The sequence below is a fragment of the Aphelocoma coerulescens genome, chromosome 20 (genome assembly GCF_041296385.1).
Source record: "Aphelocoma coerulescens isolate FSJ_1873_10779 chromosome 20, UR_Acoe_1.0, whole genome shotgun sequence".
NCBI classification, from domain to species: Eukaryota; Metazoa; Chordata; class Aves; order Passeriformes; family Corvidae; genus Aphelocoma; species Aphelocoma coerulescens.
In genome coordinates this window covers 2,101,501-2,126,278 of record NC_091033.1, presented here as the reverse complement: position 1 = coordinate 2,126,278, position 24,778 = coordinate 2,101,501, and the positions used below count along the sequence as shown (strand labels likewise).

Here is a 24,778-nt window from a genome sequence, read left to right as displayed (position 1 = left end):
TATTATAGTATGTATTTATCACACATTTATGGCTGTGTCTTCGAAGTTTGGCTCGCAACAGCGTGTCCCACTTACAGAACTGACATTACAGCACACAAACTCATGCAGCCCTTATAAAAAAACAACTTTACAACCAGACTATTTTAACAACATTAAACATTTTAACATATACCATTGTCTTAATATTTCCCAAGGAAAATATCATAATATTTAATATTATAACTCATAATGTAATTCACAACCCATAAACATATGGCAAAAGCCAACTCTCAATAAGTTGTTTGTAACACCCCACAAGAGTAGATGGGACCCCCAGATCCCCCAGACCTCCCAAGATGGGAGATCCCCAAGACCTGCCCACCCCCTCAGATGCAAGGAGAACATGTCCTGTGGGGGACCCCAAAATCAGGGGGCTTTAAAATTGGGGGACACCCCAAAATCATGCTGTAAGACCCCAATATCAGGGTGACACCCCTGCCAAAGAAGCTGGGACCCCCGAGCTCCCCCACATGGGAGGAGAATGTAACTGGGGGAGCATGAAATCAGAGGAAACCCCAAAATCAGGGGAACCCCCCGAACGCTAGATGGGACCCCAGAACACCAAGACTCCCACAGAGCCTCCCCCCCTCCACCCCCCCCCCCCCCGGGTGGAAGGAGAACACGTCCTTGGATGTGTGGCCTGGGGGTGTCACCAAAACTGTGGGAAAAACAAAGCCCTCACACAACATTTTTAATGTTAGAGAGTCAAGGCATTACTTTATTCTGGCCAGGATATTGTTCTGGCCAGGATGTACCCCAGAAATCATCTCATCCACACATAGCCCAGGTGTGCAGAGAGAATCATTCCATGACACATGGCTTCTACTAGATTTTCCAGATCTTTTATACAGTCAAAAGTCATAGAAACAAATTGGGTCAGTGTTCATTGGTCCCAAGTGAGTGTAGTTCTTAGCAATTGCTCTCCTATGGAATCCAGATTTCTTCTCTTCTGATGTTAATTAGATCTTCATTCCTTGATTTTCTTATCAGTCTTTTCTGGAGGAGATGTCTCCAACTCTGCCAGAGGCAGAGTCTGGGGTAGATGTTCATAGATGGCCGCTGATGTTCTGTTGATGTTCCGTCGATGGCCTTCATCTCTTTGGGGCTACTCCCAGTCTGTTGAAATGCTAAGCCCATCTCAGGCCTCACCTAGAGAAACAATGCCCTGGAAAGAAGCTTCAGTTCCCTTCCCCGGGGCAAAGGTGAAGAAACCTGGCTAAAGTTATATAAAAAAAGTGGTTTTAAACTGGTTGGTTTTCCAACAGGGGGGGTCCCTTGGGCGTTTCTAGGGGCTAACAGGGGGGTTTGGGGTGGCTCTGGAGACATTCTGGGAGTCTGTGGGAGGTGAGATGGGAGTTTGGGGGGCTCTAATTAGCTTTTAATCCACCCTAGGCAAAGATATTAATATTCATAATCCTATAAAGTCTTTGTTCTTCTTCCCAAAGTTCAGGACTTCAGCATGACTTTGGCTGAGCAGCAGTCCGTGCCAATTAGTAAAGCTTACTAAAATAGATCATTTGATTTAGCTAATTGTAATGCTCATGGATCGTGTGTTTTACAGGGGGCACATACTAAGGGGGGACACGGATAGGTGGATCGGGAAGTCCCAAGTACCTTCCAAGTACCGCAGCCAACAGGGAAAGGGAAGGAGGAGAAAATGCGGCCAGGAAATGAGGAGAAAAGAAGGCTACTTGCTCCAACTAATTGGGAGAGACCCCGTTGGACACACACCTGACAGACTCTCTCCCTTTCTCCAAATCAAGACAATTTTACAGGACTCCTCTGTCTCCTTTGTGGACACGAACTTCTAGTGAGGTGAATTTTACCCACTGCGGGGTGGGGGGCACAGGAGCTCCTCTGCCTGGGGAGGGGGGAGTATAAAGCAGTATAAACCAGTCCAGACTGGGGCAGGTGGGGAAAATTCAGAGTCAGAAGGGGCCAGTGGCAGCGAGGCAGGGAGGGGCGGGAGTGATCGGCCGGGGAGGGGGAGAGGGGGAAGTTCCAGCCTCAGCCGGACCCCCCTCATTGACTGACAAGTGGGGAGCGGCTCCCGCCCAACCGGCGGGCGGGGAAAAGCGCCCTCAGTCATTGGCTGGGCGGGACAGGGGGCGGGGCGAGAGCTGTTCCCGCCTCAGCCCAACTCCCCTCAGTCATTGGCTGGGCGGGACAGGGGGCGGGGCGAGAGCTGTTCCCGCCTCAGCCCAACTCCCCTCAGTCATTGGCTGGGCGGGACAGGGGGCGGGGCGAGAGCTGTTCCCGCCTCAGCCCAACTCCCCTCAGTCATTGGCTGGGCGGGACAGGGGGCGGGGCGAGAGCTGTTCCCGCCTCAGCCCAACTCCCCTCAGTCATTGGCTGGGCGGGACAGGGGGCGGGGCGAGAGCTGTTCCCGCCTCAGCCCAACTCCCCTCAGTCATTGGCTGGGTGGGTACCGGAAATGACCCAACAAAGCCTCAAAACCTTTTCAAAACTTAACAAAACTGACAAAAATGGAATAAATTTGTATAAGTATAAAAAATTTAAGGCTATATTTGTTACATTTAAAGAATGGAGGGTTGAAAAGGCGGACTGTGCACAAAAACGTGGCAAAACCAAGAAAACCCCCAAAACCCCTTTAAGAATCCCTCGGGATTAAGTGAGATTAAGTGGAAGCATAATAAATATGAATAAAGAAGTTAAAGCTATACTTAACATATAATTAAAAAATGGGGCGGTGTGAAAGGGGCTTCGGGTGCTAAAATGCTTCAAGAAGGCATCAAAAAACCCCAAGTGTTATAAACGAGGTGGGAAACCTTTTGGCAGGCTAACTTGTTTATTAATTAGCAACTGAGAACGAGGATCCAAGATAAGCTCAGACCCTACACTACAAGCCAGAAAAATGAACAATGTGACACATCGAGTACTCCTTTGGACCACAAGTTTCCACCAGAGAACCTGGTACAGAGCACTTGGTCAGTTTTTATTGTCTCTGTCACCTCCAGGACTGGTGCGCTTTCAATCTCACTGATTGGCCACTTTCCGGTGTTCTGATTGCCTTTTAACATGGTGCATCCTTGACCAATCATTTCTAATTGGATCCATTCCATTGGTCAGCTCCTTTTCCAGTCAGGGTCTTGGGTACTGATATCGTCTCATGGGGTAATGGTTCTAAAAGGATCCTTCTATAAAGTCCATCAGGTTCCTGTTGTACCTGCCTCTAATGGTTATACCCATGCATTGCTTCCTGTAAACACGCGCACTTAACTCATTAGCTTATAACTATTTAAATTCATAGTACATTAATTAGGCACTTTATTTAACAATTCATCAACTAATTATCGATATATAGGTAACCAGCCCGGGAAAGCCAACCTGCTATAACACAAGCACCAAATTCCCCTCCTGCCGGGGCTGGCTGTCCAGCAGCTCAAGTAGGAGAGTCCTCCAGGAGCTCAGGGGAGCTGAGGCCCTCGTGCTGAGGCACAGCCCGTGGAGAAAGGGGTCAGTGGCCCGAATGCGTGCTTTGGGAATCAGAGCTGGGTTCCTAAATCCTGTCGGAACTCTCTCTCCCCGACCTGTGGTGGCTGAGGGTTGTATGAGGGAAGGGTTTGCCAGCCATGAACTGGACTTGTTGATCATCTGAGCTCCTTTCAGGGGCAGTGTGGGAGCCTGTTCCTTTCCCCTTCCCCAAGGGCAGAGTGTTGGTGAGGGCTGGAGTTGGAGGCTGTGTCTGCCCCCACAGCCGGTACCGTGGGGCTGCGGATGCTCCTGCCCACGTGGGCTTGTCTGAGCTGGGCTTTCTGCCTCTTTCAGGCGTCCTTGCTGCAGTCACAGGTGGCCTGAGACCAACAGCACTGGCAGAACTACACTGAGAGCTGTGCAAGGACCAGCCAGGAGCTCAGACCTTCACTGGGAGCTGTCCTGCTCCTTTGCAGCTGTGCTCAAGGAGCCCAAAGCTGCTGTTCTGGAAGCAGAGACTCAAAGCTGCATCGGTCTCTGAAGCTGAACTTGGCAGTGACATCCCTGGGCCGTCAGTCTCTGGAGAGAGTCTGGAGAGGCCCTGGAGAAGGCAGGTGCCGCTCTTCTCTTCCCCAGACGATTTGTACCCTGCCAGAAACCAATTCCTGTCAACTGGGGCACAAAAATTCTCCCTAGGACACAGATGAATGTTCTCAAAGATGAAGGAGTAAAATATCTACCAAAGCTTTTCCAAGCATTTGGTTCTGGAAGGTCTGTTCCTAGCGAGGTGTTCCGGTTTGGCCAAATTTAGAAATATATCCTCTGAGAGAAGGCACAACCACCCCTCCCCCACCAGGTTTGGGAAAAAATAAATTTTCCTTGAAGGAAAGTGAAGGAGATAAAACTATTTATTGAACAAACACACGGGAAAAGGAAAATAATGCTAAACAATAAAATCTCTCGCTGTGGAGAAAAAACCTGGGAAAGTGTTAGAGTCCTCCTATTGGTCTCCTCGGAGCTGGGGCTTGGCCCAAGGCCAGGCCCTCTGTGCTCGGTGGAAAGTCCTCCTGATGTGTTCTAATATTGTAGCAGTCCAGTGGAAAAGGGAGAAAGTCCGAAATTCCAGGGAAGGAAAAAAAAATTCACCTCTCTCTCCGGAGAAAAAGAAGCTGAACAACTGGCCAAAAGCTGACCGGGAAGCCGCAAGCCAGGTGCCTCCTCCCTCCCCTGCCGCAGCTGGAAAAAAACCCCCGCTATCTGTGTGTGACCTTGAACAAGCTGCAAACTGCTTTGAAAAAGTTGTGCTCAGTTTAGAGGCATAGAAATTAATTTCTGGGCATAGGCAGCGATATGGGCTACACATCATAAGGTCACCCCAAGACACGAGGAATCTTTGAAATAAGCAGCAAGACTTTTCTTCTGCCTAGAAGACCTAGTGATATGTTGCCAAACAGAGAGCAGAGAAAAAAATGCACTCGTGTCTGTCTCGGGATTCTGAATCTCTTTTATGAGCCTTAAACACTGCAACTCCTGGCATTTCTCTGTAGGAATTTGAAAAGACCCTGAAACACCATTTTTCCTCCTCATGTGGCTGTTCTAGATGCAGAGCTTTACTTTCCATGAATATTTGTAAGCACCAAGAACCTTTTGAGGCTTTTTCTTACACCTCCCCTTTGTCAGGGGAGACAGACAAATTCCTGTGACTCAGGAACTAAGCGCATCCCTAAAGAGCATGCAGGTCTCAGGAATGCTGAGCCTTAAAACTGATGCTGTCTGGGCCAGCAACTTTGAACTCATGTTATGAGCCAGGTCCCTGCCCAGCTGCCCAGCTGGGCTGTGGGGATGTGGGGGTGCTGGTGCAGGTGCCGGGCAGCAGTGAGCTGGGATGGGTGGAGAGCCAGGGGAGGGCCTCTCCAACAGCCCCTGGAATGTTGGGGTTTGCACCCTGGAAACCATCAACAGCCCATGGAATGTTGGGGTTTGGAGCCTGGCAACCATCAACAGCCCATGGAATGTTGGGGTTTGGAGCCTGGCAACCATCAACAGCCCATGGAATGTTGGGGTTTTCGCCCTGGCAACTGTCAACAGCTCCTGAACATTGGGGCTTTGACCTTGCAACTGCCAACAGCACTTTGATCTTGTGCTCTTGACCCTGCAAAGGCCAACGACCCTTGGATATTGGGGTTTGACCCTGCAAAGGCCAACGGCCTTTGGAGATTGGGGTTTAGACCCTGCGAAGACAAACAACCTTTGGAGATTGGGATTTGACCCTGCAAAGGCCAACGGCCTTTGGACATTGGGGTTTAGACCCTGCAAAGGCCAACGGCCTTTGGACATTGGGGTTTGACCCTGCAAAGGCCAACGGCCTTTGGACATTGGGGTTTAGACCCTGCAAAGGCCAACGGCCTTTGGACATTGGGGTTTAGACCCTGCAAAGGCCAACGGCCTTTGGACATTGGGGTTTGACCCTGCAAAGGCCAACGGCCTTTGGACATTGGGGTTTAGACCCTGCAAAGGCCAACGGCCTTTGGACACTGACATTTGGTCACTGCTCGTGCCAAGGGGCAGATGGAGACCCGGCGGGTGAGTGAGAGAGCTGCTGCCCTCTTTGTGCCAAGCCCAGCAGGGGCCTGGGTGGGCCTGGGCTGTGCCACTGGGAACAGTTCCCTTTGGGAATAGCAAGGGATTAACAGTTGGCTGTTCCAGAGCTAGCAGCAGCTTTGGTGCTGGCCATGGGGACAGGCCTGGGAGGGAATGGGGGGGCTCCTGGCCATCCCAGAGCACACCCACATCTCCTCCTCCATCCTTGTCCCACTGGAGGGTGTGGGCACAAACAAGGGAGCAGCTTTCACTGCCTTCCCCTCAGCCCAATTCACAGCGCAGCCTGAGCGCTTCCCAGAGACAAGAATGGGTTTCTCCCAGACATCTCCAAGATGATCCCCAGTGGTGCAGAGGAGGCCACGAGGATGATAGGAAGATGCTCCAAGGGCTGGAGCACCTGTGCCAAGGGAAAAGGATGCAAGAGTTGGGGTTGTCCAGCCTGGAGAAGGTTCCAGGGTGACCTTCCAATGCATGAAGGGGCTGGAAGAGAGCTGGAGAGAGACTTAAGCCAGGGGCCTGCAGGGAAAGGACAGGGTCTAATGGGATATTGGGAGGGAATTCTTCCCTGTGAGGCTGCTGAGGCCCTGGCACAGGTTGCCCAGAGAAGCTGTGGCTGCCCCTGGATCCCTGGCAGTGTTCAAGACCAGGTTGGATGGGGCTCTGGGCAATTCCCCTTGTGGTGTTCTAAGAAGTGATGAGACACCTTCCAGCATGTTTGTTTGTGCTGCTGTCAACCTACTGGGCTGAAAATATTCCCAAGGAGGGGAGGAAGGAGCTGAGCTGGAATTCCAGGCTGGGAAGCATTTAGAGGCGACTGCCTCAGGGGCAGCCATGCAGTCTGAGTGTGCTCTTCCCTGTGCTCTTCCAGGGAGCTCGAGGCCTTTCTCACCAGGGACGTTTCTCCAGAGCCCCTGAGGTGAGTAAACTGTGCTGAGCTGGCTCGGATTTGAAACTGGTCCTCCACAAATGGACACTGGTTCTTGTGGAATCAGAAGAGGCATCTCAGTGGTACTTTGGAATAGGAACAGAGTACCTGACTAACAGCTGGATGTGGGCTTTCAGGTGCTGTTAGACGGCAGTGACAGCATGGCCAGTTCCATCACCGGCGCTGACCGTTCCCAGCATGCAGCCTCCAGGAACAGCCTCTCAACTCCGACATCCACTGCTGCACAGCATCCCTTGGAATTGGTTTGGGAAGCCACAGAGAATTGTGGGCACTTACAGCGATGTTTTGAGAAAATGGAGGAGCGATGCAAGAGGCTCAGTAGCCACCGGGAGCACATAGACTCTGTGATGGAAGAAATCAGAAGGTGAGTGTTTCTTCCTCCTCCTCCTGCGTTCCAGAGGCAATCTGCGTCCAGGTCTGGGAGTTCAGAGGTGTTCTGGGCAAAGAACTCACCTGCCCTACCATGTGTAGGCCTCAGTGTGGCTCTTGAGCATCGTCCTGTCAGGGCTTTTCATGCTCTACTGTGACTCCCAAGGCTGCCTGGGAGATGCACAGCGATGTTGGAATAGAAGACTCCTTCCTCTCACCGTGCTGCTTCCCTGAATTCTGTTCTTTGAGAGCCCCTGTCCAGCCACTGCTTCTCACTGAAGGAAGGCAAAATCCTGCCTTCCTTTCCCTTTGCCTCTGGAGGATTTCCTTGGGAGGGAAAGAGCAAGGTCTTCCTTAGCCCACTGCCCCCAGCTCCATTGTGGAGGGCTGAAAATGGGATCGATGGCTCTTCAGGCCTCTTCCTTCTTCTGACTGAGCCTTGTCTCTGCAGTGACTGTGAAAACCTTGAGAAGTCCAAGGAAAAGCTGCAGCAATGCACTGGAATCCCGGAGCCAGGAGCCTTGAGTCTGCACCAGAAGAACAGCAAGCAGCTGAAGGAAGCGTCAGCCCAGGCGGAAAAGGCGGAGCAGCAGCACAGGATGGAGGTTGGTTTTGGAAATGAGGCTGGTTTTCCGTTGAAAACTTGTCTTGCCCCTTCTTGTACAGTGGAGGACTTGGCTGCACTTGAGGGAGAAGACCCATCACTGCAGAGGGAGCTGGAAGTCAACAGGCAGGCACTGGAGGAATTGCAGCTTCAGAGGGAGCTGCTGGAGCAAGAGGGGCATGATGTTACCGTGGCTCTGGACACCTTATTCCTAGGCAGCACCTGTGGGAGTGGGAGTTATGCCAGCCAGATCGGGCCAGATGCTGTTTCTGGCAGTAGAAGAGAGGGACACTGCTGTGCACACCTGGCTCAAGATGGCACACGCATTTATTAGCCAGGCATATGCATGTTCATCAGCAAAGGGTTACATGCTTCTGCAAAATTTGTTCCTTTGGGCAGCCCCAGAGCCTCTAAAAGAGGGAACGGAGCTGGGGAAGGGTCTGGAGCACAGGTGTGACAAGGAGTGGCTGAGGGAGCTGGGGGGGCTGAGCCTGGAGAAAAGGAGGCTCAGGGGGCACCTTCTCGCTCTCTCCAACTCTCTGTGACAGGAAGGTGCAGCCAGGTGAGGGTTGGTCTTTGCTCCCAGGGAACAAGGGACAGGACAAGAGGAAACAGCCCCAAGTGTGCCGGGGGAGGTTTGGATTGGGTGTTACAGGAGAGCTGTGAGAGAAGGGTTTGTTTCTGATGGTCTCTGTCAGACAGTCTCAGTTCTGGAGTATGTGGTAGGTTTGGCAAATACCCAGCAGAGGTTTTGCTTTTGAAGAGAAAAGCTCAAAACCACAGTGTAGTCTTCAGGCTTGAATACCAGCAAGGGCCATGAGACACCTTCTTTGTGTAAGACAAGTAAATGGTATTGTTGGTGTGAACTGCTGCACAAAGAGAGTCTGCTTTGGCCACATCAGCCAGACTGCCATCAGTCACTAAAGGACTGCTCACCACAAGAGCCGTTTCCCTGCCAGGCATGCCCTCGTTGCAGAGAGCTGCTTTGCACACTGGAGGAGGGGACACTTTGATGTGGGTTTTGTCCGAGAAGGAGAAACCCTGTGAATTTTCACTTGCTTCAGCAAGCAAAATTGCTTTCCTCAACCATCCTGAAAATGTCCAGCACTGGAATAGATCCTGATAGACATTTTGTTGGTAAGGGAGTTTACAAGGAGAATTGGTGTGATTTTTTGCAAGGCTGGAGCTGTGGGAGATGGCAGGCTATGGGGCTGTGTGGAGCATGCCCTCCATGTCTTCTACATTGAATTTGGGGAGGTGAAAGGTGAACAGGGCTATCTTTGGGCCCAGGAATGAGCCCTCTCACAGGAAGCCCGGCAGAAACATCAGCTTTCCGTTGGGATTTTTGTGCTGCTCTTGTGCTCTGTTTTCCTAAGATTTACCTCGGAGGATCTTCACTGTTCTCTTAAGGGTCCTCTTTTGGTGTGTACTGGTCGGTGTCCATAGCCAAACTGAGTTTGTAGGACTTTTCTTTTGTGGGCACAGGGAGGGCGCAGCGGGAACGCTGACAAGAGACAAATCTTTTTAAAGACTCGCCTGGAGTATTTCTGAACAGCAACCCAGAGATGTCTCCTGGGCTGTGTTCTAAGTCACTTCCTGGGAAGCTGTGTCCCCCCCAGGGCAGACAGTGGCCCAGGGGAGCAGCAGCCGAGTGCTCTGAGAGCGCGTGAGCCCATCAGTCTTTGCCTCTTGCCACACAGAGTTTGCAGGGGAAGTGTCAAGCCCTCTGCTCTTTCCTTCTGTGCAGGTCCTGCTGGAAAAGCAGAAGGAGAAGAATTCTTTATCAGAGACACTGCTCCAAACTCGGGGACAGCTAAGCCAAGCCTGCCAGCAGGTGCAGCAGCTCAGGCAGGAGGTGAAAGAGCAGCAAGAGAAGGGGCAGGTAAGTCTGAGCAGGCAGGGAACAGAGTGCAGGGCAGTGGCAAGGGCACAAAAGGCAGGTGCTGGGAGTCAGGAGGCAAGGGCTGCTTCAGGCCCTGGCAGCACAGAGCCTGGCAAGCTCCAGAGCTCAGGCCCGGGAAGCAAGGCTTACAATGGAAGCAGAGCTGGGTAGAGAAGCCAAAAGAAGTCGCTGAAGGAATGGGATTTTGAGAGAGCAAGTGGGAAAAGCTGAGCCTGAGGGCAGGTCGCAGGAAGTTGCTCTGCATTTTGTTGCCAGACCATCCAGGCAAAGCTGCAAGCTGAGCTGCAGGAAGCTCGGGGGGAGATCCAGGCAGCGCAGAAGAGGCACAAGGAAGAATTACGAGGCATCAAAGAGGAAATGAATCTCCTCCTTGAGCAGAGGGAGGCTCTACAAAAGCAGGTGAGTGAAAGAGCAGTGGCACCGCAGCATCCAGCAGGGGGTCTGTGCCCTTCTTGCTTTTCCATGGCAGAGCAGCAGCTGCTGGGGTGGTCCCTGGGGCTGCCTCGTGCTCTGGGCTCCTTGGCAGCTGCTCTGAAGGACCCTCGGTGCTCTGCTGAATCTCAGCTGCTGCCCAGCTGCTCAGCTGGGCTAGTCCTCTGGGCTGTTGGCCAGCAACCATCAGCACGGATTCCTGCTGGCCTCTTCTTGCTGGCCTTGGTGTGGGAGGTGCTTTTTCAGGTGCCCTTGGTGGGCCACGTAGAGATTGAAACAAGTTGTCCGTATGCATTGTGAATCTGGTGCTCTGAGGACAGGGAGAAATGGAAAGTTGGCCTTTGCCTTTTCTCACAGCCTCTGCTGTGGCTGACAGTGACAGGCTGTGGCTGTAGCCTCTGACTGCTTTGTTCTGTTTGACTGGAGGTGGGAGAGTTGACATCTCAGCTGGCAGCCTCCAGAGAGTCCCAGGCAACGATTGTTCAGAGAGCCCGGCAAGATGTGAGGGAGGCCCAGAAGCAGTCAAGGCAGAAGCTGTTGCAGGTTGAGCAGCTCCAGAAGATGCTGGAGGAGGCAGAACATCAGAACAAGGAGCTGCAAGTGCACCTGAAGAACTTGGAGATGGAAAGGAGTCAATGGGAAGAAGTGGCACGCAAAAATTCGGGACTTTGGGCTTCCTTGAACACCCTAGAGAAGGAAAAAGCCAGGTAAATGAAAGCCTGTGGGACTCTGCCTTGTGGGAATGGATTCCCTCTTTGCCATCTTTGCACCTGCCAGGGGCTCTGGCAGCATTTCCTACGTGGCAGAGTTCTGAACTCTCCGTGCAGACGCGTCTGGTTGTCTGGATGTTGTGTTTCATTTTCTTTTCTTTCAAGCCTTCAGTTAGAGTTTTTCTGAAGACAAAGGCTTTTGGAGTAGCTCTTTCCCTCTAGGGGTGTGTTCTGTTGTGAGGTGGGTGTGCTAACACTGCCCAAGCTGCAGTGTAAGGAGCTGGACACATCCAGCAGCTCCGCCTTGGGTCCTGTAACTTGAAGCCTTTGGGATCTGGAGCAGCCTGGCATCCTGATGCCTTTGCTTGGCAGAACCATCTCAAGGCCCTGATTGCTGACCTAGGCCAGATTCCCCTCAAAGGCACCCAAGAACCAAGAATGTCTCTGTTGCATCGTTCCTCAGAAAATGCCCCCAGGTGCCTGGGGGGGCTCAAGCAGGGTCCCTGCCAGCCTCCAGAGTCACAGGCAATACTGACTGTGCAAAGAATGCAAGAGACAAGACCAAGGTTAGCGGGGCCCCTCCAGCTGACCAAGTCCTGCCGGTCTTCAGTGCCACAGGATTCTTCTTTCGAGAAGAAGACAAAGAAAGGGCAGGGCCCTCTTGCTTGCCTGCAGGTTTCTGCATCTTCCATCAGGTTGTGCTCCAAGGCTCTGTTGCCACTTCTGCTATCGGCCTTTGTTTCTCCAGCTGGAAGTAGGATGGGTGCTGGTAAATCTTAGGGAACTTCCCCGAGATCCTCTGGCTGTAGGGTGCTGCTCCTCCTACCTGGACATACAAGATGGGGCAAGGAAATGTCTCTTCCATGTTGACCAAACCTTTCCCCCTTGGAGCCTGGGTAGTCAGAAGAAAACTCTTCCTCTCCCCTAATCTCTTCATGGCAAGACTTTGTTAGGTCTATATTCACATTCCCATCTCAAGAAGAAGGTAGGACATGTAGGCAGGAACTCCTCATTCTTTCATGAATAAAAGCAGAGTGGGCACATGCTGGGCTGTGACTGCAGGGGGAACAAACAAACAGCCACGTTGTTTAGACAAACCTCATCAGACAGAGCAGTTTTCCCCGAGGTGGTGCGAGTCCTAAGAGTTCCTAAAATGTGATACCGTGTAGTAATGAGTTGCATGCTTCCCTTTTAGGCTGCTTCTGTCTCTGGAGGAAAAGAACCTGTGCCTCAGAACACTGGAAGAAAAGAACCAGGCACTGAACAATCAGGTGTCTCAATTTCGTTCTGCTCTTCGCGAGGCCGAGCAGCTCTGTGCAAACCGCACAGGACAAGTGCTGAAGCTCAACGCCCAGGTAATCTGTGCCCTGGCGTCCTCTTCTCCAGGGACACACATCATCACCTTTGGCTTGGAGGCCCCAACTGCTTTCCCCTCCCAGCAGCATCCACTGCTGCCGTGTTCTGCCCCGGGGTGCTGCTGCACCCACAGGCCAAGGCTGGATCTGGTGTCTGCTGCCGATGTTTTCCTCCGTTCTCTCCCAGGTCCCAGCAGGAAATGTGGGAGGAGAAGCAGCAGCAGACTCCTTTGGAGCTTCTCCATCCCTCTGTTAGCAGTGTTGTCCCAGATGGAGTTGGTGCCTGTGCTGGGCACCGAGCAATGTGGGCACACAGACGTGGCTATGGCAGGCTGGGGAGGGCACTTCCAGCGCAGCCAGTTCAGCCGGTGTTCAGAGCTGCAGCCTCAAGGATGCCCATTGGCTCCCTTTCCCTATTTTCAGGACACTTGTTTCCATTGGAATCCTTGGCTCTGTGCCTTCTGTTTTGGGCATGTTTTTTTGCCTGAAGTCATTTCTCCTTTGTTACTTGCTCTACTGCCTGCTCTGCTGCCTCAGGAGCAGCCCTGTCCCTGAGGCTCTGTGCATCCATCTTCCAGATGCGGGCCCTGCAGAAGGCAGTGCTGGAGATGGAGGCTACCCAGGCAACTCGAGAGAAGCAGCTGCTGCAGGAGCTGGAGGAGTCCCGAGCAGGAGAACGGAGCTTGAGGGACTCTGTGCAGGTGCTGGAGGCTGAGGTGTCTGAGCTGCGTAGGAAGCTCCAGAGCTCTGAGAACAGAGCAGAGGCCTTGGCCACGAAGTGTCAGCAGGCCAGTGGTGCTCACCAGGAAACTCAATCCCAGCTGGACAAACTGCTCCTGGTTCTCCACCACGTGATCAGGGATAGCAGAGACTTGGTCACCTGGAGCTCAGGCAAGTGTGGGAGGCTGGGAGAGCAGGTGGAGCGAGGGGGTGGTTCCTGGTCATCCTGGTATGACACACTCACCCTGTCAGTTCAGGCTGACTCAGGCCTTGGGAAGTCTTGTCTCCCTGCAGAGACACAAGTCCATGTTTGTTTGTAGAGAAGTGATTAGAGTCAGAAGGGAGAAGGGCCCAAGTCCTGTCAAGCCACAGGGCCCATGCAGTTGTCTTTGGGGCAGTGCTGACATTAGTGGTCATCAAAATAACGTCAGCCTGTGACACACATCCTGCTGCAAGGCGAGCTCTAGGACAATGACAAAGGCACCTCCTCCTAGGTAGAAAGAGGCCTTGTTTGTTGGAGACTGTTGGATTAAATCTTGAAACAGAATGTCTTCTCTTTTCAGAAAAGGGTCATGTCTTGGGCCTAAGTGCTTCTCAGGATGGGGATGTCCCCGCAGAGCTCACAGTGGACAGAGTGTCAGCAGCTCTGCAAGACCTGCAGCAGCACCTGGAGCATTCCCAGAAAGATCTGGTAATATGCACCCAGAAATCCTGTCCTGCTGCTGGGCTGCTGGACAAGCAGAGTGCCAAGGCCAGGATGGGTGGAAGTTCTTGTAGGGGGGTTGTCTCACTAGCATGGGGAGGAAGGAGGATCACGATCACATCTACCAGTACGGTCCAGCTGCCCTCTCCCACCTGGGCTATTTCTGCTTTAGTGTTTGTAGCCATTTGTCTCCTGCCAGCAGTGGAACTGACAGGTGATTCTGTTCCTCTTGCCTCTTCCAGAATGATGCAAGGAAGAAGATACAGGCCTTGGAGCTGGAGCTGGGCATGGGGCAGGCTGAGAGGGACAATCTCAGAGCCAGCAATCAGGAGCTGCTGAAACAGTTGGAAGAAATTCAAGCAGGTACAGCTTCACCTCTCCCACCCGCTGCCCCATCCTGTCCCAGCAGGGATCTCTGATGCCACACAGAGGAAAAGGGCAGTGCCCAGAGATGGCAGAGGGGAAGAACAACCAGCAGGAGATTTCTCCATCCAGTGCCAGTGAAAGCTTTTTCTTGAGAAAGATGCCGTGGCTGGCAGTGCCATCTGGCTGTGCTATGGCTGATCCCATGCACAGGTGGTGCCTTTCAGGTGCTGTGTCTGTGCTGAGGAGCTGTAGCTGGATGCCTCAGCTCGATTCCCCCCAACTCCAGGCCCTGACAGAGCCCCCAGGCTATTGGCCTCTCTGGAGCAGGGCTGCACAGGCATCCCCGCTCCTTTGTCTCTCTTGGACTGCTCACTCTGCACAAGCCCAAGAGGAAAGACACTTTCCTATTCCTCTGAACCTTGCCCCTTGGATTCCTGCTTTTTTCTCCTTCATTTCTGTCAGCTTTGGAAGCCCTTGCGGCCTTAGGGGCTGGCAAACACAGGCAGGCCAAGAAGACAGTGCTGTTGTCCCTGCAGGATGCACATCAGTTTGCCTTTGCTTTGCTGTTCTCATTCTCCTTCTCCTTCCTGCTGCAGTGATGTGGAGGGCAGAACACCAGAAGACCTCTCGAGAAACTGCCCTGGAGAAAGAGGCCATTGCCCTGAAGGAAGAGGGTGTGACTCTTTGTCAGGAGGTGGCATCTCTGCAGAGGAAACTGGAGAGCCTGGAGAAGGAAAGGAAGGATGTGCTGGTGAGAACGGCAGATGCCATGAAGGGCCATTTCCTAGCTATGTTTGGCCCTTGTGTTAATAGTTCTAAGGAGCACCTCTTTCCAGCTGAGCTTTTCAAACTGCATTCTTCTGAATAAGGAGGAAAAGATGTCGTAGTCATGTCAAAGCCAGTTAGTGCTGAGGCTGCTGGTTTTCCTCCATGCTGGAGTTTTGTGCCCTCTAGTTCTCAATGTCCACACTGTCTCTATGGACATTGCATGGTCTGGGCAATTCCTCATGTCCAAACCCACATTCAGATTTCAAATACCTGGACCTGGAACGAGGGATGAGAAGGCCAAGTTTGCTGTTAATAGAAAGGTGTTTGGCCTTGGCCATCAGAGAGCCAGTGGGGAGAAAAGAGAGAAAAGCAAAGTGCTGATGCAGATAAGGACGTGTGCTTGCAAGGGGAGAACTTGTCCTGAGTGGCAGCAGAGAATGACAGACTGATGTGGCCATTGCTGCTCCAAGAGAGGGCAGTGGGGCTCTCGGGGATGGTGCCATGGAAACTCTACACAGGAGAGCTCAAAAACCACTCCTGTCACCCCAGCTGCAGGGAATGAAATGTTGGGGGTGTTTGCTCTTCCCTTTCTCCCTGCTGGAGAGCACATCCTCATGGCACCACCTAAATCCTGCTTAGCGTGGACTTGGAATCCTGGCTGCAGTTCTGGCAGCTGTTCCCCAAAGGAACACTCGAGTGGAGCTGCAAGAGGTCGGGGAAGGGCAGAAAGGGAGCTGGGATGGGCTGAGTGAGCTGGGAAAGACTCAGCGTCAAGGGCGGTCCCAGCAAAGGTCTGAGGCATCCCGAGAGGCAGAGAGAGAGGGGCAGCCTTTGCCTGCCTGTGGCAGGAGTCCCGATCTGGTATGAAAAGCAAACCGAGAGAGGGAATGAGTGACCTCCCTGTTTTGGCAGCGTGAACGGGAATTGTACAAGGAGCAGATGAGGGATCTGAAAAAGAAGAATGAAATGAAAACACCGGAGATGCGAAGTGTTAAGGAAAACACCCAACAACTGGAAGTGGAGAGGGAAGCCAAGCAGGAACAGTTGGAGCATGGGGCTGCTGCTTTGAAGGAATGGCAAGAGACCGCTCAAGTCCTGAGTGTTGCACTGACCAAGAGTGAAATTTCCAAAGGGGCTCTGAAGAAAGACTTGGACATCTTGAAGGAAAGGCTTTGTCTCCAGGTAGGCACTGGCACTGATCTTCAGTCCACTGCAACGTCTCTCAAAGATTCCAATGAAGTTTCCCATGAAGAGGTGGGATTCTAAATCCCTGTCAGTCTAGGCCTGCTTGGGCAAAGCAGCCCGGGCTGCAGCAGGCAGCCTTGTTTGTCTGCCTGGCTCCAGCCAGAGACCATTGGCTGCCAGATTGTTTGCTGGCATGCCTGGAATGACTGAGGCAGCTCTGGAGCTGCTGTTCAAATCAGCTCCAGGCCAAAAGCTGGGCATGGGGAATTGCTTCTCCCGTGCCCAGGCAAGGGGAGGCAACATGTGTGGGTTGGATTTGGTGTGGAAAGGAATGGAGCAGGTGAGCAGAGTGATGGACTGAAGTGAGCAGAGTTCTGTAGCGAGGGCTGAAGAGCAGCTGCACTGCTGGAGCTTCGAGGACGCTTCCCGAGATGGAGATTTCTGAGGGACAGCTCTTGTGGTGTTTGAAATAAGGGAATCATCTCCTCTCTGAACACCCAGCAGGCTGTTGGAGCAGAGGGCAAGCGGCTGTCTGAGCACTCCAGGAGGGGTGTGGAATGTGTGCGGGACCAGGTTGCAGCAGCAGCAAAAGACAAGCCAGAGAAGCGTGAGCTCAGGAGAACTTTTGAGGTAAAGTGGGCTTTCACTGCCTCTGCAGAGCCTCAGGCTCCTCTGGATCATGACTCGTGTGCCCAGGCAGTGCTTTGGAGTCCTCTGCTTGTTTCCTTGCCTCTCCCTGTCCCTGCTGTGGGCACACCCCTTTGTTTGTTCTCTCTGTTGTGGCAGCCCATGGCTTTCACAAAGGCACCTTCACTCCGCTGCCTCCCTCCCTGGCCCCGTGTCCCCGGACACACACTGGCCTCTCCTGCACAGCCCCCAGCGAGAGCTCTTTGCCCCCAGTGCTGTCTGGTGCAATTGAGGGTCTGTGAGCAGAGATCTCCTTGCCTTGATGTCCAGAGGTCCTTTTGCCCCATGTTTGCTGACAGGTTTCTGTGACCCTTTCTCCCATCCAACCTGCAGGTGGAACCTGAAGGGAGGAGTGTCCAGAGAATCTTTGGGAAAGTTTACCTCTCGGATACCATTAGAGTGGATGCTCCCCCGTCTGCCCAGCACAGCAGGTCGACTTCTGGACAGGTGAGAACATCATCTTCCTTGGTGGGAGGAACACAGCCCTTGGCAAGGCACATGTCCCTCAGAAAGCAGAGTAGCAGCTGTGAGCTGAGCTTTTTTCCCCAAGCCAGGCAAGCCCTGAGCGCTGCTCCCAGGGCTGGCAGCTCCTCTGCTCCAGAGCAGACAGAGGGCACCGTGCTGGAGCTGCTGTGGCTGCACCCGCTGCAGAGCCAGCAGGAGGTGGGAGCAGCTGGCTCTCTGCTGCCAGCCAGCCCAGCAGCCACAAGCCCGTGGTGTCAGGAAAGAAGAGTTGGAGGAGTTTCACGGCCTCAGCAGTGCTTGAAGGCTTATTCTCCCCCTGAGCTTCGTTGCCCACATTGTGCTCTGCTCCCATGTGGAATGCTCTGAAGTTTGGGAGAAGGAGAGTTTGCTCCCTGTCCCTGGGCTGGCTGTGCAGGAGCTTGCTGTTCAGATCAGCTCCAGGCCAAAAGCCGGGCATGGGGATCTGCTTCTCCCTTGCCCAGGCAAGGGGAGGCAACACGTGGGGGTGAGCAGTGATGGACTGAAGTGAGCAGAGCTCTGTAGCGAGGGCTGAACAGCAGCTGCACTGCTGGTGCTTAGAGTCAAGTGTATTGGCAGTTGTGGAAGATGCAGTATTTTTGGGTGACAACACAGAATTTGGGGCAGGGATGTTTGTTGGGAAGGAGCAATCTGGTGCCAGGCAAGCCAGCAGGGCCTGACACAGCACTTCCAAGGTAACAGTGCCAGAGGCTTTTGGCAGCCCAGGGTATCGGAGCTGCAGAGGGCAGATGCTGTGAAACTTTGAGCCCAGAGCACAGGAGCTCCCTGTCCTCTGGCTGCCTGCGAGGTGGCACTGGCTGGCTCTGCACAGGGCTCCTGAGGAAGGGCTCGAGCTGTACCTTGTCCTGCTTCCAGGTTTCCCAGGAGCAAGAGTCATTGAGCAGGGCTCTGGAGCAGCTGCACCAGGAGCCCTCTGGCCAAGGGCACGCACTGGCCCAGGTGTGCAGAGAGAAGGAGCTGCTGGGCCGGGAGAAGGCTGCCCTTGAGGGCCGACTGGCAGCCATGGAGCGTCACCAACAAGACCTTTCCAAGCAGCTGGCAGAGACCAGGTAAAGGCAGGGAGGAGACCCTTTCCGGATGCTTTTACCTTGCATGGACAGAAAATGGAAGTCTCAAGAAAAAGAAATATGCCACAATGTGAAGGTTATTTTTCTGACATCTAAAGCCAGCAAAGCTGTTGTGAGCCTTGGGCTCCTGTTTGTGCCGCCAAGCACACTCGTGTGGGAAGTCAAAAGCAAGCCACCCGGCCCTGAATTGAGTAGTACTTAAACCATGCAGCTGTTGAGTGAAACCTCAAGTTTCTCTTGGGTTTAGTTCCTTGTTCTGGGCATTGAACATCCCTCTTTCCTTCCTAAGTAGCTTGACACAATCCTGATCTTCAGAACTGAAGCTTCATCTTCAGAACTCCAGGCTCTGACCTTGGGATGTTGGCAGTAGCATGCTGCCATTCAGGGGGAAGCCAGAGGCTCCTGCTGAAAATGCTGAGGGCCTTCTGCTTCCAAGCACACTCTTGAGAAGTGTGAGGCAGGACCTAGAGCTGCTTAGAGAGCAGCAGGGAAACCTCTTTGGAATTGTTGACAGCCCCTGGGGATTCTTGCTGTGTTGATGGGCACCCACCTGTCAAACCTGCCAAGGTCCTTTTGGATGGTCCCTCTCACTCTCCAAAGAAGGACAAGACTTGGGCTACTGCCTGCTTAGCTGGCAACACTAAAAGAAAGGTGGCAAGTCTATTCCTTGACCGTGCAGGAGCTTAAACTGCAGTCTCTGCATTCAGGTAGTTGTTGTTCAGACAACATGGTGTTCTGAATTTTTACAAGTGCTGCCATGACCATGAGATTTTACTGTATCATGCAAAGTAGTTCTGAAGTCTCTTAAATACAGAGTGTCTGGAAAATTATGTACCTTTATGTCCATGATGAAGAGAGTTAACAAGTCAGGAGTGAGCCAGGACGAGAGTCTGTTCTGTCCCCCTGCAGAGCAGCTTGGAAGTGCTGATGAGAGAAGGGCTGTGAGCAGAGGCTGGGCTTTTGCTCCTCGGCCCAGCCTGTGTGGGCACAGCTAGCCAGGGTCATAGGTCAGGAAGAGCAGCTGAAGGTTCGGCTGTTGAGGTCACGTTGGGCTGGGCTGTCTGTGCTGTGCCAGGCCATAAGGAAGGCCTGGGCACTCCCTCAGAGGGCCCTGCTTTGCTACTGAAATGGCACAAATGGGCCTTCTCTGTACAAGTTTCCATGCGACCCGTTTTGCATTCTCAGGCCTGGGCATCTTGAGCCACGTTGTCCTGGAATAACTGCCCGGGAGTGTCAGGAGCGAGCAGCTCATGTCTCTCCGTATTTGCAACCTGTAGGTCAGCGAAGGAGAGCCTGGAATCCAGCCTGTTTGCTGCTCAGCAGCAGATATCCCAGCTGGAGATCACCAGCAACCATCTGGAGGCTCAAGTGCTCACAGTCACACAGGCCAAGGAGGCGCTACAAGGTGAGAACCTCGTGTGCTTTGTTTGTGGTGCCGCCCCACCTAGATAGAGAAGCTGCTGTAAAGCCTCCTCTGTCTGCAGGGCTTCTGAGGAGCGGTGGCGCTGGAGGCAGGGCCCTCCTACGCTGACACTGAAAGGGCCTGAGTCAGTAAAGGCAGTAAAGACTCTGAATCTTGCTGTTGGTCGTGTTTGCAGGAGAAGTGAAGTGCCTCCAACGTGAGCTGGAAGCAGAGAGAGCTCTCAGGAAGCAGGAGCAGGAAGACACAGCACAACAGCTCTTGCAGGCAGAGCAGCAGTGTCACAAAAGCCTCAGGCTTCAGGGAACTGCTCAGCAGGTGGAAATAAACAAGCTCCTGCAAGACCTGGTAGGTGACAATACGCTTCTGAATTGTCCAAGCCGGCCCTGGGGGCTGGTTTAGCACCAGCAGAGCCTGAGGGTGTGAAAGGGCAGCAGTCCTCTGCCAGAGGCCTCCCGCTGCTGGGCCGGGCAGGAGAGGCGGCGGCTCGGACTTGGAGGCGCGTGAAGACCCACAGGATGGTGCTGGGCCAGTAAATGCAGCCACGGCTTCCGTGAGGGCGTAAGGCGAGTTCCAGAGCAGCTTGGGCAGTGCCCACCCAAAGCGTGGCGGCCCAGGGCAGGATCTTCCCCGAGTCCCACCTGCCACGGAGCAGATGCCAGCGTGGAGCAGATGCCAACAGTGCTGCTGGCTGCAGGCGTGGGAACTCGGTTCCTGTCTTGCTGTGCTCCCACGGTGGACAGAGGGATTAGCTTTGGGCTGGAAGCAAATGGAACAGGCCCCGGTCCTTCAGTCCTTGTGACTGGGGCACCAGGGTGCCAGAAGGTGACACCTCCTTTTCTGAATGGTTGGACTCAATGCTTGTGCAGGTCTTTCCCAACAGAAATGATTCCATGGTTCTGGGATCCTTGCACCTGCTGAGCCTCCTTTTAAATTCCCTGACAGGACACGGTTTCTGGAGAGCAGAGAGCCAGTGCTGTTGTCTTTTCAGGTTGGGGTTTGTGGGAGGGATGAAGCTTCACGTTTTTCAGCGAGAAGCTTGCCTGGGGACTTCAACTTGAAGATTTTTCCAAACCTCCTCAGGCAAGTGAGCAGGAAAGGCACTATGCAGACATACAGGAGACGCTGCAGCAATGGGGAAAAGAGAAGGCAGAGAGAGAGCAGGAGCACCAGAAGGTGCTGTTTGAGATGAGGAAGAAAGTTGCCACCCTGCAGGCTCAAAGACAAGAGGAACAAACTAGATTTGAAAATGCCAAGCGAGAGGTAATGATTGTGCAAGGAGAATTGGTGTGATTTTTTGCAAGGCTGGAGCTGTGGGAGACGGCAGGCTATGGGGCTGTGTGGAGCATGCCCTCCATGTCTTCTACATTGAATTTGGGGAGGTGAAAGGTGAACAGGGCTGTCTTTGGGCCCAGGAATGAGCCCTCTCACAGGAAGCCCGGCAGAAACATCAGCTTTCCGTTGGGATTTTTGTGCTGCTCTTGTGCTCTGTTTTCCTAAGACTTACCTCGGAGGATCTTCACTGTTCTCTTAAGGGTCCTCTTTTGGTGTGTACTGGTCGGTGTCCATAGCCAAACTGAGTTTGTAGGACTTTTCTTTTGTGGGCACAGGGAGGGCGCAGCGGGAACGCTGACAAGAGACAAATCTTTTTAAAGACTCGCCTGGAGTATTTCTGAACAGCAACCCAGAGATGTCTCCTGGGCTGTGTTCTAAGTCACTTCCTGGGAAGCTGTGTCCCCCCCAGGGCAGACAGTGGCCCAGGGGAGCAGCAGCCAAGTGCTCTGAGAGCGCGTGAGCCCATCGGTCTTTGCCTCTTGCCACACAGAGTTTGCAGGGGAAGTGTCAAGCCCTCTGCTCTTTCCTTCTGTGCAGGTCCTGCTGGAAAAGCAGAAGGAGAAGAATTCTTTATCAGAGACACTGCTCCAAACTCGGGGACAGCTAAGCCAAGCCTGCCAGCAGGTGCAGCAGCTCAGGCAGGAGGTGAAAGAGCAGCAAGAGAAGGGGCAGGTAAGTCTGAGCAGGCAGGGAACAGAGTGCAGGGCAGTGGCAAGGGCACAAAAGGCAGGTGCTGGGAGTCAGGAGGCAAGGGCTGCTTCAGGCCCTGGCAGCACAGAGCCTGGCAAGCTCCAGAGCTCAGGCCCGGGAAGCAAGGCTTACAATGGAAGCAGAGCTGGGTAGAGAAGCCAAAAGAAGTCGCTGAAGGAATGGGATTTTGAGAGAGCAAGTGGGAAAAGCTGAGCCTGAGGGCAGGTCGCAGGAAGTTGCTCTGCATTTTGTTGCCAGACCATCCAGGCAAAGCTGCAAGCTGAGCTGCAGGAAGCTCGGGGGGAGATCCAGGCAGCGCAGAAGAGGCACAAGGAAGAATTACGAGGCATCAAAGAGGAAATGAATCTCCTCCTTGAGCAGAGGGAGGCTCTACAAAAGCAGGTGAGTGAAAGAGCAGTGGCACCGCAGCATCCAGCAGGGGGTCTGTGCCCTTCTTGCTTTTCCATGGCAGAGCAGCAGCTGCTGGGGTGGTCCCTGGGGCTGCCTCGTGCTCTGGGCTCCTTGGCAGCTGCTCTGAAGGACCCTCAGTGCTCTGCTGAATCTCAGCTGCTGCCCTGGACAGCTGGGCTAGTCCTCTGGGCTGTTGGCCAGCAACCATCAGCACGGATTCCTGCTGGCCTCTTCTTGCTGGCCATGGTGTGGGAGGTGCTTTTTCAGGTGCCCTTGGTGGGCCACGTAGAGATTGAAACAAGTTGTCCGTATGCATTGTGAATCTGGTGCTCTGAGGACAGGGAGAAATGGAAAGTTGGCCTTTGCCTTTTCTCACAGCCTCTGCTGTGGCTGACAGTGACAGGCTGTGGCTGTAGCCTCTGACTGCTTTGTTCTGTTTGACTGGAGGTGGGAGAGTTGACATCTCAGCTGGCAGCCTCCAGAGAGTCCCAGGCAACGATTGTTCAGAGAGCCCGGCAAGATGTGAGGGAGGCCCAGAAGCAGTCAAGGCAGAAGCTGTTGCAGGTTGAGCAGCTCCAGAAGACGCTGGAGGAGGCAGAACATCAGAACAAGGAGCTGCAAGTGCACCTGAAGAACTTGGAGATGGAAAGGAGTCAATGGGAAGAAGTGGCACGCCAAAATTCGGGACTTTGGGCTTCCTTGAACACCCTAGAGAAGGAAAAAGCCAGGTAAATGAAAGCCTGTGGGACTCTGCCTTGTGGGAATGGATTCCCTCTTTGCCATCTTTGCACCTGCCAGGGGCTCTGGCAGCATTTCCTACGTGGCAGAGTTCTGAACTCTCCGTGCAGACGCGTCTGGTTGTCTGGATGTTGTGTTTCATTTTCTTTTCTTTCAAGCCTTCAGTTAGAGTTTTTCTGAAGACAAAGGCTTTTGGAGTAGCTCTTTCCCTCTAGGGGTGTGTTCTGTTGTGAGGTGGGTGTGCTAACACTGCCCAAGCTGCAGTGTAAGGAGCTGGACACATCCAGCAGCTCCGCCTTGGGTCCTGTAACTTGAAGCCTTTGGGATCTGGAGCAGCCTGGCATCCTGATGCCTTTGCTTGGCAGAACCATCTCAGGGCCCTGATTGCTGACCTAGGCCAGATTCCCCTCAAAGGCACCCAAGAACCAAGAATGTCTCTGTTGCATCGTTCCTCAGAAAATGCCCCCAGGTGCCTGGGGGGGCTCAAGCAGGGTCCCTGCCAGCCTCCAGAGTCACAGGCAATACTGACTGTGCAAAGAATGCAAGAGACAAGACCAAGGTTAGCGGGGCCCCTCCAGCTGACCAAGTCCTGCCGGTCTTCAGTGCCACAGGATTCTTCTTTCGAGAAGAAGACAAAGAAAAGGCAGGGCCCTCTTGCTTGCCTGCAGGTTTCTGCATCTTCCATCAGGTTGTGCTCCAAGGCTCTGTTGCCACTTCTGCTATCGGCCTTTGTTTCTCCAGCTGGAAGTAGGATGGGTGCTGGTAAATCTTAGGGAACTTCCCCGAGATCCTCTGGCTGTAGGGTGCTGCTCCTCCTACCTGGACATACAAGATGGGGCAAGGAAATGTCTCTTCCATGTTGACCAAACCTTTCCCCCTTGGAGCCTGGGTAGTCAGAAGAAAACTCTTCCTCTCCCCTAATCTCTTCATGGCAAGACTTTGTTAGGTCTATATTCACATTCCCATCTCAAGAAGAAGGTAGGACATGTAGGCAGGAACTCCCCATTCTTTCATGAATAAAAGCAGAGTGGGCACATGCTGGGCTGTGACTGCAGGGGGAACAAACAAACAGCCACGTTGTTTAGACAAACCTCATCAGACAGAGCAGTTTTCCCCGAGGTGGTGCGAGTCCTAAGAGTTCCTAAAATGTGATACCGTGTAGTAATGAGTTGCATGCTTCCCTTTTAGGCTGCTTCTGTCTCTGGAGGAAAAGAACCTGTGCCTCAGAACACTGGAAGAAAAGAACCAGGCACTGAACAATCAGGTGTCTCAATTTCGTTCTGCTCTTCGCGAGGCCGAGCAGCTCTGTGCAAACCGCACAGGACAAGTGCTGAAGCTCAACGCCCAGGTAATCTGTGCCCTGGCGTCCTCTTCTCCAGGGACACACATCATCACCTTTGGCTTGGAGGCCCCAACTGCTTTCCCCTCCCAGCAGCATCCACTGCTGCCGTGTTCTGCCCCGGGGTGCTGCTGCACCCACAGGCCAAGGCTGGATCTGGTGTCTGCTGCCGATGTTTTCCTCCGTTCTCTCCCAGGTCCCAGCAGGAAATGTGGGAGGAGAAGCAGCAGCAGACTCCTTTGGAGCTTCTCCATCCCTCTGTTAGCAGTGTTGTCCCAGATGGAGTTGGTGCCTGTGCTGGGCACCGAGCAATGTGGGCACACAGACGTGGCTATGGCAGGCTGGGGAGGGCACTTCCAGCGCAGCCAGTTCAGCCGGTGTTCAGAGCTGCAGCCTCAAGGATGCCCATTGGCTCCCTTTCCCTATTTTCAGGACACTTGTTTCCACTGGA

The 24,778-nt window shown here is 53.3% G+C and overlaps 1 protein-coding gene across 1 annotated transcript in view; it reads left to right on the top strand.

Moving 5' to 3' along the window:
• The first annotated feature begins 6,042 nt into the window (after positions 1 to 6,042).
• Positions 6,043 to 24,778, top strand: part of LOC138120835 (centrosome-associated protein CEP250-like) — a 76,866-nt gene continuing 58,130 nt past the window's right edge. The window contains exons 1-12 of the mRNA XM_069033851.1: positions 6,043 to 6,057; positions 6,944 to 6,991; positions 7,138 to 7,385; positions 7,842 to 7,995; positions 18,183 to 18,376; positions 19,672 to 19,799; positions 19,993 to 20,162; positions 20,898 to 21,077; positions 21,687 to 21,821; positions 22,098 to 22,241; positions 22,698 to 22,978; positions 24,177 to 24,336. Of these exons, the coding sequence (XP_068889952.1) occupies positions 6,043 to 6,057; positions 6,944 to 6,991; positions 7,138 to 7,385; positions 7,842 to 7,995; positions 18,183 to 18,376; positions 19,672 to 19,799; positions 19,993 to 20,162; positions 20,898 to 21,077; positions 21,687 to 21,821; positions 22,098 to 22,241; positions 22,698 to 22,978; positions 24,177 to 24,336 (1,857 nt within the window). The remainder of the gene's footprint in view (positions 6,058 to 6,943; positions 6,992 to 7,137; positions 7,386 to 7,841; positions 7,996 to 18,182; positions 18,377 to 19,671; positions 19,800 to 19,992; positions 20,163 to 20,897; positions 21,078 to 21,686; positions 21,822 to 22,097; positions 22,242 to 22,697; positions 22,979 to 24,176; positions 24,337 to 24,778) is intronic.